This window comes from Strix aluco, chromosome Z (genome assembly GCF_031877795.1).
Source record: "Strix aluco isolate bStrAlu1 chromosome Z, bStrAlu1.hap1, whole genome shotgun sequence".
In the NCBI taxonomy this organism is placed as follows: Eukaryota; Metazoa; Chordata; class Aves; order Strigiformes; family Strigidae; genus Strix; species Strix aluco.
Window position 1 is genome coordinate 38,401,244 of NC_133971.1, and position 14,258 is coordinate 38,415,501.

The window sequence follows — 14,258 nt, forward strand, 5'->3', positions numbered from 1 at the left end:
TAGTTTATATGCCGTTATTCAGTTCTTCACAAATTGCTGAAAATATACATGTTACAGATACAAGTAAGAATAATAAGAAACTGTCGAGTACAACTTTGTCAGTAATAAAATGCAGAATAAATGCTTAGTTATGCATATACAGAATGTTCTTGAAAATACGACTTCTTTTTACAAATATAACTGAGTTTATGGCTACCTAATTTAAATATCTTACTGTACAGGCTGATGAAATCAAAGACATTTCTCAAAAATGTAAACAGAAGCAAGATGCTTTGGAGATGAAAGATAAACAAGTAAGACACTTGTTATTTATGACTTTTTGGTGTTTCTTTGCTAATGTATTAATTCAGTACTATCTATAGCATATGCTGCATTCAGGTGGAATGTTACTTCTTAAATTCTGCAGTAAAACACAGATACGGGTTTTTTTGTCTGCTCTCCTGTTAGTGGGGAGGGAAGTCTCTCTGAAGAGGCGGCAAGTGATTGCATACTTCACTCCCTCCAGTACACAGTGAATCTTTAAAACGCCTATTAGTCAGACAGGTATTGCTAAGGGACAGGTGCATGCTATATAAAATGGTTACCTTGATGCAACAAACTTAGTGTGTGTATATATACTGTGTATTACAGGTTTTCCTTGAAAAGCTACAGCCTCTATGGTACAGTAATGCGCTCAGCATTAAACATGCACTCAAATATTCTATGTGAGAGGCTAGGGTTACTGCTTCTGTTAAGTGTGTATGTCCAGCATTTTTTAAAAAGAAAATGCAAAGATACGTTGTAGAACAGTTACAGGATTTCATCTAAGCACTTTGTCAAGAAACGTGTAAATTAAATGTGTGAGAGTGCAGAGTCAATGTTGCACATTGTGCTATAGGTTTTCTGCAATCTTAGACTAACTTTCAAATGTGTTAAGGAAGATCTTAAGCTTTAAGCTTCTGCTTCTGTAAAAATAAAGGAACTTCAAAATTTGATTTAAAGGCTTGATTGTATTTTTGCTTAGATGTTCCTAAATCTTAACTAAATCTTATCAGTTCTTCGACTGTCATAGGTCTATTGGAACTGTAACAGACTCTTACAGTTTCAGTGCATGGTTACATCAGCATTTTATGTCAGTTGCACAGATATCCTAGTTGTTTGTCATAGGTTTTGTATACTAAGCTCCTTTAATGTTAGAAATACTCAAATTTTTTAGATTGAAGAAATTAATCAAGCTTTGAGAATGAAAAAAGATGAAGAAATGGACAGACAGAGGAAAATCCACAACACTCACAAGATGATAAAGGACTGGAAGAAAGAGCTCAATGCAATGGCAGTCTGTGAGAATCTTCAGCCACAAACTGATGCTATTAATGATGAGCTGAAAAAATTACAAGACAAAAGGGCAAATATTCATAGTGGTATCAGTGATCTAACAGCAGGGAAAATGAATGAAGAGAGGGAAAAGAAAAGTAAGTTACTTGTGTTTTTGTTTGTTGATTTGTTTTTTTTATGACTGTTCATACAGAATTTTTTTGTTGTCCTGCTGTAGTGAAATAATTGGAGACGTTTACCTCAAGCCTCATAGTTGTATCTTACATGTATAGCAGTCATCTGTTACCAGTTTTATTAAAAGTAACAGAAACTGCTTTCAAAATAGAAAGAACAACAAGATCCAAAAGTGGCAATTGATCTTAAAACTATTGTTCCAAAAAATTAGTTTCCTCTTATCTCTGGGTAAGGAGACTGCTTTGCCAGTTTCATTTTTTTCTGTTATTAAATGAAGGTGTGTACTGTTAGCAGAATACAAAAAAACCCAAACCTGAAGCAAAAGCAGTTTGCTTTGAAGATGCAGTGTTTAAAATTACTTCTTTGGCAATATATTAGCTACTGAGGCTGCTCTTGTCCTTTCTAAATGAACTTGAGCTAACCTTGATTATAGTAAATTCCTTTATACTAGCCTAGGATTTACAATTAGTTCTTTCAAATAAACAAAATTCAAAAATTATAGTTTGGCAGGTAGCAGGTGTTGTATATATTCCTCAGTGAATGTAGTACACTTGCAAGTACCTGTCTGTCTGATACTTAACTTGTCATAGAATCCAAGAAGAAACTGAGGTATAGAGAGACCAAGTGACCTAGGGAAGGAGACACTATATATTTTACCTTGAGAAGCACAGAAAGTATTCGATCTCTGTTTCTCCTGAATAGCAAATGCTTTTGCACACAATCTATAGTCACACATTTTGTTTTCTGCAACCATGCAGTAACACTCGGAGCTGCTAGTCCCACTACCTCTTTCCTCTTGGGTCATTTTTGATTTTAAATGCAGAGGTAGAACAAGTTATGAAAATATATATTTAGAACTAAATTCCTGTGTCTTTACTGCACTATCACATTTTGTTATCCTTTGAGTTGGTGTCTGAGTTGACAGACGCAGGATGAAGGAACAACCACAAACCCATGGATGAGATGCGAAGAGTAAATTTATGCTTACTGCCTCGTGACCCAGGGGATCACCGCAGCAGCACCTGGGCAGAGGCATGTAAGCGGGGACACAGGCACCATGGAGCTAGGTACTTGCTAGCCAGAAAGAGAAGAAAAAAGATCTCAAACCTGCTGCTTTTGCCTGTATTTATCAGGGATTTTCTCAGATACAGTTTTCCGCTGTGCTTTGATCTTTCCCATAGCAGGGCAGGAATCTCAAGGCTGTGCTGTGAGGTGCCTATGACTCTCTGTGTTATGTAAACACAGTCGTTCTACCTGTCAAACACACAAAACCGAACAACAATTACTATGGTATGTTTTTTGACACCCTAGCTGCAAGTCACTTGGGCGTGTTTACAATCCTCCTCACAAATCTTCTGTTGTATTCCCACATTAAGTCTTAATTTTATTTTAGATTTTGAGCTTTAATAGTTTTAGAATAAGCAGCATCTTGATTGTGGAAACTCTCAATTCTTATAATCTCCTAACAACCTTATTGCTGGAATAGCATAGTCAATAAATATTGGAAAATGCTAGTTGTAATGTGGACTTGCTATGGACTCTGTTTAAGAAACTGCCTTAAATTACAGGAATAACTGACCGTCTTGAACAGCTTAATAATATAATGAATATGAAGGAGGAGAATCTTAAAGCAAGATTTGGAGATACACACTCTGCTCTTATGTGGCTAAGAAAGAACAAAGACAAGTTTAAAAAAGAAGTTTGTGAACCCATAATGCTTGAAGTAAGAGAATTTACTTGCATATCACTCTAACCAGTTAATATTTAGTTTATCTATGCCTTGCAAAACTTCAAGAATGACTTTAAGACTTCCAAGACACATCTTGAAATGAGCTGCTAGTTACATGCGGGATGTACTAGTATTGTGAACTACTTGTAATTTTAATTCCATAAGCAATGTAGTAATATTCAACATTGAATAAGATGAGGTGGTTCCTTCCCCTTTCTTCCTCAGGGAGCAGCCTATTGCAAATTGTCTCTAAGGTCATTCAGTTACTTAGACTTAAGTAGTTCTTACTTGCTGCTTAAAAAAGCAGTGGCAGTTACAACTGGGTATCTCCCCTTGTAGCTCAACCTGCTCAGCAACTGTTACATGTCACTGTGATCCCCAGGTGTTCTTGTGGTTGTCTTTGCACAGCTAGCTACACACACACAAATACTTAATCTATCCCTATTTTGTTTTGTGTTTTGGTTTGATGGACACTGTACTAGCTAGGAATAGCAGGGCTAAATTTTCAAAGAGACCATTGGTTTTCTAGTGCATTCCTCCACCATTATCCCAGCCTCTTGCAGTATGTTCTCCATGCAATGTGAAGAGGATGAAGAACTCCAGTGGACCCCTCCTCTTCTTCTTCAGAATTACAAGCTTATTTTAATAATGTATTGCTACAATTTAAATCAGTTGAATGGTGAATATTTGTATACCAATTCTTATGCTTTGTGCATGTGCTAGAACTGTTCAAAATTACTTTTGTTTGATTATAAAATACCAAGTATTTCCTGTTATTACCAGAACTTCCAATTCTTCCTGGAAGACCACATCAAGTTAATTTTACAAATGCCTTGAAAGGATGCCTTTGCTTTTACTTTAAGGCCTTATTAACCTCCGTAATATCCATTAATGTCTGAATTTGTTTTCTTTGCTACAATGTAAGTTAGTCTCATGTACATCTAAATTCTAACTTTAAAATTGCTGGTAAGTGTACCCAACCTTTGGCTAACTTGAGGTTATTAAATTGTGTAGTTCTGTGTAATTTTGCCTTTGGATGTCATGTACAGTGACATAATGTCTAATTACTAGTGAGAGTTACTGAAGAGTTCCAACATTAACATTTCGTTCAAATACGAAAAGCGTCATCGATCTCAAACATGGATTTTAATTTTTTTTTTAAAGAATTCTAAGATAATTCAATCAATTTGTGAATCTCTGTCTTTCAAGGTCTTCACAATTCTGTATTTGGTGATGTTCACTGTGTCCAAATCAAAGGGAACGGCATATGAATAATTTGTGCAGTGTGGCATTTTCTGGTTTTGATTCCTTTGGTTAATTGCTTCTAAACAGTGATATACCTTTAGTAGTACTGGAGCAAAGCCACTAGACATGAGATGGTGGTGGTTGCAATTGCAAAGTTAGGGTGGAGCAGAAGAGGGGGATGTGGTGTGGTGGAGATGATGATAGCTCCAGGAATGCTGGGAAAGGATATGGACGGCTAAAAACTAAACACAATGACATCTGAGTTACTGTAGATTTCCTCCCAAGGTAATTGGTTGCAAAATGACAGGGAATATGTCTTTTAAAGACGTTGTCTTTGTTTTCATTAAATGTATGGTTGGATATCATGTGGCTGCTTAAAATGTTTTGGGGGAGGTGTTAAGTCCAATTATATTAAATGACTTTCTCGTTACCTTTCACTATCAGATCAATATGAAAGACAGTAGACATGCTAAATATGTTGAAAATCACGTATCGTCCAATGACATGAGGGCTTTCGTTTTTGAGAGTCAAGAAGATATGGAAATGTTTCTTGTGCAGGCAAGTAGGCACCAATGTTAAAATTGATTAAATGCTGATGTAGGAGCCCTAAACTTTGGAGTCTACCAAGTAAGTCTGTATTTATTAAGTTTTGATTGGCAAGATCAGCGCAATTGGTAATACAAGGTGTTCAAAGGTTTTCTTCCACATTAAGGTTTTTTTTTTCTGGAGTAAGATTTTTTTTTTTTTTTTTTTTAAAGTCTAGACCAACTGGAGGGATGCAGAAATATTAAGCAAATACTTCTGAGAAATAAGTTTTGTCTTCCTTGACAAGGCAATAATCACTGAGGAGAAAATACTGTGTATAAGAAAATGACAAGAACATGAAGCTACAAATTTAGTACCATGTTTTTCCAATGCCTCCTGACTAAAGAGGCGAGAGGACATCTTTTGTTAGAAGACAATGGTCCAAGCAGAAATCAGGCTTATATTTTCTTAATACTGCTGTTTCCTGGAGCGATAAGGAGATTGTTTGCTTTGAGAGCCAGACAGATGGTGCAGGAGAAAAAAGCCACAAGATACGGCAGTAACTGTCATAATGCTTCCCAACTACTGTCCATGGAGTAGCGTGATTAATGAGAAGCTGTCCTGCAATGTTTGAAGACCTATCTGCCCTTCAGAGAAGCTAGTCATTTTCATATATGTGAACAGCAGTGGTGATATCTGAGGTTCTGCGGGTTTGTCTTGCCTCCATGGTTGTGAAACCCTGTGCAAGGCTGCTTTAATCAGCTAAACGGATGTTTCATTTGTATCCTCAATCTTTTATATCCTGTTAGGATCAGGCTTTTCAGAGCCTCTGTAGCCAGTGGTCTCCCACTATCTGTGCAAAATGGCCATACAGCCTGGAAGAAGGGCCTTCCTTATTACATCCATCTTGGTTATTTCAATTGAGCACCTAGCTCTGGATTTCTTTGGTTGCTTTTGTTTTCTCTAATGCATGGTATTTTCATGGACAGACATTAACTGAACCTGACTTTTAGAGAACTCAGTCATGCCTCAGCCAGAGTGGGTATTTGTGGGTTCTTCCAGAGGTTGTCAGTTTAAAATAATTCCAATTCTGTGAATCAATAATAAATACTTGATTTTCATGTAGTGAATTTTTCTGCTTTTCTTTACCAAATAATCTAATGTAATCTATACTTAGATGCGCGATCATCAGAAACTAAGAGTGAATGCGGTATGCACGCCTGCTGAATCATGTGCTAAAAGCTTACCTTCGAGACCTATTGAAGAATTACAGTATGTATCAGATTATATCAGTGGGAAATGGTTTTAAATACAGTATTTTGGTGTTGTTGCTATACATTAGAATTTTCTATTCAAATCAAGTTTTCACCAATTCAATTCTGGGTTAGCAGGAGTGCTTTTTGACCCTTCAGTAACTTGAGCTTGCTTACCAGCCAAATTTGATTTCTCATGCATGCTTTTTTTTTTTTCCTTTTCAGCCAATATGGATTTTTCTCATATTTACGAGAGTTATTTGATGCTCCTCATCTTGTGATGAGTTATCTTTGCTCCCAGTACCATGTGCATGATGTCCCTGTGGGAACAGAGAAGACCAGAAACATGATTGAAAGGGTGAGATGTCCTGTATAGCACAAACACACCCGTGATCTAGAGTTTTATTTCAGAAATTCTTTGGCAAGTTAATGTGGAGAAAACAAAAAATTGCTTTAGCCTTTTATTTGGCCTTTAGAAGTGAGAACGTTGTACACAAACATATTGCAAGACATTTTAACAAATCCAGTCAATCTAATGCAGTACCTCACAGAAGTTAAATATGTCTTTCACCTGCATACTGTTTCAAGTCAGTTATATGAAGTTGTTTTATTATAACTTTTACTTCCAAGTGCCTAAGATATTCTGGGCAAAATTTTAATCAAACAGTTAATAATACATGACAATGCTGACCTGTCATGTTTAAAGCAGCAATTAGAAGCTGCTCTTTTTTTTTTTTTTTTTAAAATACGTTAAGATGTTCAGTTTCTGGCAAATACAGTTGTATAGCTTCAATCAGAATTGATGTGGTAAATTGTATATAAATCTTCTGGATTCTTAGAAATAGACTAAGAGCTCCCTCTAGGAATAATCTCTCTACCTTAGTCTTTCATGGGTTCTTGCAAGCTCATCATTGCTGGATTTTAATGGGTAACACACTTGACAGTTTTCAGTTTAAATCCTTATTCACTCTTCTGTCTGTGCTGGACAGCTGTTGTCTATCTTGTACAAGAGAGTGAACTCTTTTTTAGATTCAAAGGACTACTTTGGGCTCTCTGAGAAGTGGGGGGAACAGGCTCTGCAAATAGAGAGCAGTTCCTGTTTTATTGGGGTAGCTGTTGCTCCTTCCTGTCTTCTGTTTCTGAGGCTCTAAGGATGAAGAAGAGGAAAGTAAAAGCGGAAGGAGTCCTAGATGAAAAGCTCTTAATGTTTTTTCTGAGCATTTTTGTCTTTAAACTGCAATTCTTCCATCACTTTGTGTTTATCACCTGATGAAGCAGATTAGCTATATAATAGGTCTTTGAGTTACATTTTGTAAACCAGTCATTACTACTCCTTAGATACTCCATCCTTTCCAGAGCTCTGTAGGAAGCAAGTGAGAAATCACTGATCTAGGGGCAAAGATGAGCCACTATTCTGAATGTATTACACATGACACTTTCTCAGTTCAGTTGTGTAAAGATTTTTTTTTTTTTTTACTATTTTTGATTGAAAAATGCGGTTTGCAACATTTCGTTTCACACATGCCAGAGAAAGATTAAAAGGAGAACTGATTTATAGAGCTGAGCATGTGGAAAAATGACTAAGATGGAAATGTCATCAACCACAGTCTGAGCTATAAAGCAATGTAAACATGCTTTCAGTGTCCAGGAACCAAATCTACAGAATATTGCTGGTACTGTGTATATAAACTGAAAAAATCTTTAGTCAAATTTATAATGTCCTATGGAGGCTTTTAGCTGTTCCTGCTTTACTGTACACTTTATATCCTTTTGAAGTACTGTACTACCTTGTGTTATGGTAAATCTTTGGTTATCTATAATATCCTTTTTGACATGGGTCATTTAAAAATAGTAACGCTAGTATTTTTATACCTCTTTTTTTTCCACGCAGATATATTTACTTCACTAAAGTTCATGCATTACAGCTCACCTTTATGGTTTCATCTATTAATTCCTTAAGTATGTTTGGTTCTCTGGTACACAGGCTACATTTGCATGTTATGCATCTACAGCAAGTACAATCCTTGTTCATGGTGCAGTACAAATAATAACAGGTTTTTCCAGTGTCTAGCTGTAATATAGGAATAATCAGAACCTGTTTAATTGGTTATGTTAACATACTCTGTTTGACAGTATCTTAACAGTTCTTTGCTGACTGATCTGAATTACAAGTATAGGGTGCATTAAACTTAGCATCATCTGTTTGCAAAGGCTTGTTAACAAGTCAGAGTCTTGCTTAAGCTGAAGGTCTTTACTGTAGATTTTACCTGGTTTATTCCTTGTTCTGAAAAGCATTGCCTTAAGTAACGTTTTTGTCAGATTAATATTTTTGTGTGTTTTTTAGGTCATACAAGAAACCAAACTTAAGCAAATGTACACAGCAGAAGAAAAATATGTTATTAAAGTATCTGCTTATACAAACCTAACCCTCTCTATTAACACATCCCTGAGGGAGGCACAGTTTCTCACTAGTTCAGTGGATATAGATGAAAGAAGACGGTTGGAAAACCAACAACAGGTAGGAATTTATTTCTGTGCTGTGTATGATGTGAACTACTACCCACTTTATTTTGCAACAAGCATAGCCTACTTGTATGTGTTAGTATGGTATGTTTGTAGTGAGAATGCTAATGGTGTGTGTTCTTTTATTTCAGGACATCAATAACAAGTTAAAGTCATTGGATATGCATTTGTCTACATTGTCTGAGAGACAGAAACATCTGGAACACAGAGACAATGAGCTCAGGCAACAGAAGAAAGAACTTTTAGAGAGAGGAAACAGGAGGACACAGTTGCAATCAAAAATCGATATGAAGTATGATAGGTAGGAAACCAGCCATATTATCTATGAAACATGAACAATTTTAATCACAAAGGTATTTTGGCTTCCTCTTACTGCAGCGTGTACTTACTTACAAAGTAAGTAGCTGAGCATCAGATACAGGTGATAATCAAGACAAAGAACTTGTTTAAAAATGGAGATTAAGACAGTGTTTAAGCAACCATGTAACAATGTTCCAAGTGGTTTCTGGTAATAAAATAATAGGATTCCAGTGAGAAATCATTACACTCATTTACTCAAATACTACCATAGTCTTCTGTCTTGGTAGCACATATTACTGTAGTGTACGTAAACGGTGCTAAGCATGTCAGGGATCAAGTCAGACCCTGATTGTTGACAGTATTTGTCTTAACATATTTTCTGGTTTTGTGGGCCTGTACAATTAGTTCTTCTGTTACTGCTTTGTCATACACGAGAACCTGGTCATGGTTCAAGAGGTGTTTCACTTAAGCTCACACTCCCAGAAGGCAGTGTAGACAAGATTGCCCCAGGCTTCACTCCCTCCACTTCTGTGACACAGTCCTGGCAAACCTTGTACCTCAAATACTCCTCGATGTTCTTATGCCACACTGCTTTTCATTTTCTGAAAGTTAGTGCTGGTGCTTGTGTGCACACCTCTTGCACTACTTGTGGTGTATGCAATGGCAAAGAGGCGGGGGCGGGGGGGGAATAAAAGAAAATTAGGGCTTCGAGGATATGAGTGGGACCAGAATCAACTGCTGTATAGTCACAAGGTCCAGGTTGCTGTGAAAGAAACAGCTTTAAGCAGTGTGATTGTGAGCTTAACCTCAAAGCCAAGTATTGCTCTCAGGTTTCTTATTACGGATACATGTATTGTCATGGTGTTTTACTAGAATAAAGAATATGGTTTGAAGGCAGGAGGTAGACCCTTTACCTAAAAAAATATTGATTAAATCCTTTCCTTTGAAAAGATAATTGCACTCTTTAATTTTGAATAGAGCTAAGAATCCTGACACAATTACAAACAAGGCTGTTACAAATTTTCTTGTATAATGTGGATGTCTTTCTGTAGCGATAGAAATTATTTAAATAATCCTTGCAATGAGTATCAGTATTTTCAAATCTTCATGTTTCTGATTGGTTATATCTTAATAAAGCTGGATAAAATTTTGAAAGTAATATACAATGGCAGAATCACTTAGATTGAAAGGGACTTTATGTAGTCTGTAGTCCAGCCATGTTCTCAAAGCAAGGTCGACACTGAATACAGACCAGGTTTTCAGGGCTGCATCTCACTGAATCTTGGAAGTCTTCATGGACATTGCACAACCTGTTCAGGCATCCTGTTCCACTGCTTGACTGTCCTTATGGGGAAAAATTTTCTACTGACATCCAGTCTGGATCTTGCTTGTTTCAACTTACGTCCACTGTCTGTCATCCTTCTGCTGTGCACCGCTTGTAAGAGCCTGGTTCCATCCTGTCAGTGGCTTCCTTGTTGGAAGAATAGTGGGGGGTTGCTGTTAAGTGTCCCAAGGCTGTCTCTTGTCTAGGGTGAACAAGCTGAGCACCCTCATCCTGTCTTTTCAGGGCCTGTACTGTAGCCTTTGACCTGTTCTGGTTTGTTGATGTTTGGGGCAGGGGCAAAACTGAGTGCAGTGCTGAACAGAGAGGAAGAAACACTCTCCTCTTGCCTGTGCTTCCATTCATACAGCCAGGGATCCTGCGGAACCTTATTGCTGGTAGGGCGCACTGCTGACTTATGCTCAGCTCATTGTCCACCAGTACCTCAGGTCCTTCCCTCCAGAGCTTCTCTGCAGCCATTCTGCCCTGAGCATGTATCACTGCCAGACCCACTTTCTCGCCAGTGGCAGGACTCAGCATTTGTCCATGCTGAATCTCACAAGCCTTCTGTCACCCTCTTCCTCCAGCCTCAGCAGACCCCTCTGAACGACAGGCCTATTGCTCCCCAAAGTTTAGTGTCATCTGAAAGCTTGACGGGAGTGCCCTCTGTCTGCTCCTCTGTGTCACTGGCAGGACAGGACAGGTCCCAGGACTAATCCTGTGGTACCCCACTTGATACTGGTCTTCAGGCAGAATACAACAGACTAATCATGACCCTCTGAGCCTGACCATCCAACCACTTCTTTTTGCCTATCTGGTCTTCTTGAGTGCAGCAATATTGTGGGAGCCAACATTGAAAAAGTTAGGGGAAGGAGTCTGGACCCAGCAGCCTGAGAGGAAGGTGGGGCTAATGCCGCTTAATCTGCCCAGATGCAACCAGTAGTGAGGCTGAGCTTGTCTTCCCAGTAGACCCATTCACGCAGAGCACATCTAAATAGCATATATATATGTATTTACCCACAGCCAGCCACACAGCACAGATGGACATCCAGAGCAACAGGGCAAACACAGCACCAGTGGCCTCATCATGTTCCTACTCTGAGCATGACAGGGCTGCCCTAGTGAGACTCTTAGGCAGACATATGGGCACTGTGGATCCCATCAGCAGCTGGGTTCAGACACTCTTGAGTCTGCACAGTAGCTGCCCCTGGACCTGTCTCCTCAGTTGTTGGTACCTGGACATGCAAACCTCTGAGGCTGCAGCCCTGCTCCTGTTGTCTGTGCAGGATGCCTCACTCATCCATGTGCACACACATGCAGAACTGGCTGGGACTTCCTGATTTCCCAGTAGCTAATTCTGTGGTCTTGTCCTCAGAGAAACACAGGCATACAAATGTGAAGAGGTAGCCATGACTTCCCTAGTCCCCAACATCCAGTACCCCTGTCATCTTAGCCTTAAATGCCAGACAGTGTCACCCCTAGAGACAGCAGACCTCATGGTCTCTGGCAGCCAGGCTGGACTCCCCTGGTCCTTCCGGTAGCTGTCTCTTCCTGTGGTTGCACCCTTAGTGACACACTCCCTTGGTTCCCAGACCACTTCACCTACTTGCCAGCTAGTCTGGCTTGGTCTTTGCTAGGGATCAAACACTCACTTGCACACCTGCACGTGTACCAGGTGCTGACCACATGGACAGAGGGGCCTCTTGACCTGAGGTCCCACTCCATTGACTGTCATGTAAGTCTACTCACTCTGGTCTCTCCAGTTGCTGGCACCACAGACAAGCAGACCCTCTCCTCTGACACATGATGTGGCTGTAGTTGCTTGCACTTAAATTCCCATACACACACATGAATGCTGAATAGAGTCTCTCACCCAGGAAAGTAGTGAAAAATGGAATTGAATAAGAGGGTGTGCCAATTGGGCATGGCTAGATAAGTGTATTGACCAGCCAACTATTTACATGTAACTGTCCTTTTATCCTCATATCCCTCTGTTTTCCCACACTTGTTCCTCTCCAAGTCATCTAGATCCCTCCCTTTCCCCACATTTGGTTTCTCCAATGAATATCCAATAGTAAGTCCTGCACAGTCGCAATGGGATGCTTCTCTGCTGCATCCCGTAACATCTTCTGTACCCTCAGGAAACAACCTCCCTCAGTCCAGAGGGTGCTGTGGTGTTGACTTACCTTGTTTGGTTTCACACCTGGACACTGGTGCTGACGTTGCCCTTGGACAGGGTGTCCCTTCCTCTGAGTCCTTAGTTTGTGTTCCTGCCTGCTAGGGTGCCCCTGTCCTCCTCTGGGCTTGTGGAGGTGGACACTTCATGGATTGATGACTTCTGTGATGGGCCTGGGGGTATCCAGGGTAGGGTATTATTTGGGCTTCTTCCACCTGCTATTGTCTCACCTTTTTGGGTGTGTGGGTGAGCTTTTATCAGATAACCTCTAACAGAAGGCATTACTAAAAGTGAGGTAAATGGCAACCACTTTATCTCCTGTCATCCAGTCTTTTTCACAGTTGTGTTTATCAGGTATGATGTATACTTGGTGATTCTTCCTGATCACCTTCTCCCTTATGCCTGTTGTTTTCTGAGGGGACTTGCTCCACAGTTCTCCCAGGTATCAAAGTATGAATTGATTGGTTTGTAGTTTGCAGCTCACTAAGCATCATGATTATTTCATATGAAGTTATTCATAGTTTTGTGTTTTTGAGGTTTAAAATGAGTGAAAACTCTGGTTTTCTGCAGTAACTTGAAGAATTTTTTTGCTAGTATATATGGCAAGAATTAAGCAAACCTCCTGAACTTTCCTATGCGGTATTGTTGCAAGGAGCTAGCAGCAGAAGAAAAATGTCATCCTTATGCTGATTTTTTTTTTTTTAAATCTGAAACTTAGAGAAGTAAAGGTGTGTAGTTGCTGAGTGATGCCCGTAGTAGCCAAAATCAGAGTTTCTTTAATTACAATTTTTTTTGTCTTTTGAATTTCTTAGGTTGAAAGTGCATAGACTGGGAATGCCTCTAATGTGTTTGGAATGTTTAGGTATACAAATTACTGTTCTTGCTAACTGTTGGTTCATCATCAAAATGAAAAATCTTTGTATTTTTGTACAATTTATTTTTAATCAGGATTAATTAAATACTGATTCCTCCCATAGTTTAAGACAGCTGGAACAAGATGCTATCGACCTAGAGAAGGAATCTCAACAGGCAGATGCGAAGATCAGAGAAATAAACACCCAGAAAGCAAAACTTGTAACTGAATTAACACATCTCATAAAGGTATGTATTTTTAACTTGGTACGTGTTCCACTACTGTGAAAAGTCCAGTTCTTGTAACTTAAGTCAATGTGCAACATTTTGATGTAAATGTTTATGAGCTAACTTGCTTCAAGATAGACATCTTTTGAAGCTTTTATGAATTTGAACTTGTTCATCTGTTATTGATTCGATTTGTAGATCGCTTGCATTGATTTAGACTGTCAGTGACCTGAAGTCTCACAATCCATGGTCTCATTCAGTGAACACTAGGAATGAGCTGTTGTAGCCATTTCAGCCTGTACATTTTCAGAATACTGCATAATCCTGTGAACTGTTCCTTCCACTATAGTTCATAATCTCCTTGGTTTTGTTTTTATTGAAAAAAAGAGTAGTCGTGAAAAATTGACCTGAAACTGTAAGGATCCACGATTGTGGAAGAGGGCTGGGATGGGAAAAGTGCTCAAGTCTCAGGCTCCAGTATCATGAGGTTTTCTTTAACTCAAAAAGAAGAAACCAGTTTGAAATTAATTGTTTTAGCTTAGCCTGAAAGCCCTAATAATGGGAGCTGCCACAAAGTGAATTTTCTTTTTTTTTTTTTTTTAATGACCAAGGAACAAG

The 14,258-nt window shown here is 38.9% G+C and overlaps 1 protein-coding gene across 6 annotated transcripts in view; it reads left to right on the plus strand.

Moving 5' to 3' along the window:
* Positions 1-14,258, plus strand: part of SMC5 (structural maintenance of chromosomes 5) — a 75,892-nt gene that overhangs the window by 23,844 nt on the left and 37,790 nt on the right. For 5 of the 6 annotated variants that reach the window (XM_074813179.1, XM_074813177.1, XM_074813181.1 and 2 more), the window contains exons 8-16: positions 222-293; positions 1,196-1,451; positions 3,057-3,211; positions 4,907-5,020; positions 6,165-6,259; positions 6,466-6,598; positions 8,585-8,758; positions 8,895-9,064; positions 13,538-13,661. In XM_074813179.1, coding sequence (XP_074669280.1) covers positions 222-293; positions 1,196-1,451; positions 3,057-3,211; positions 4,907-5,020; positions 6,165-6,259; positions 6,466-6,598; positions 8,585-8,758; positions 8,895-9,064; positions 13,538-13,661 — 1,293 coding nt within the window. The remainder of the gene's footprint in view (positions 1-221; positions 294-1,195; positions 1,452-3,056; positions 3,212-4,906; positions 5,021-6,164; positions 6,260-6,465; positions 6,599-8,584; positions 8,759-8,894; positions 9,065-13,537; positions 13,662-14,258) is intronic. The other variant, XM_074813178.1, reaches the window with a different exon arrangement.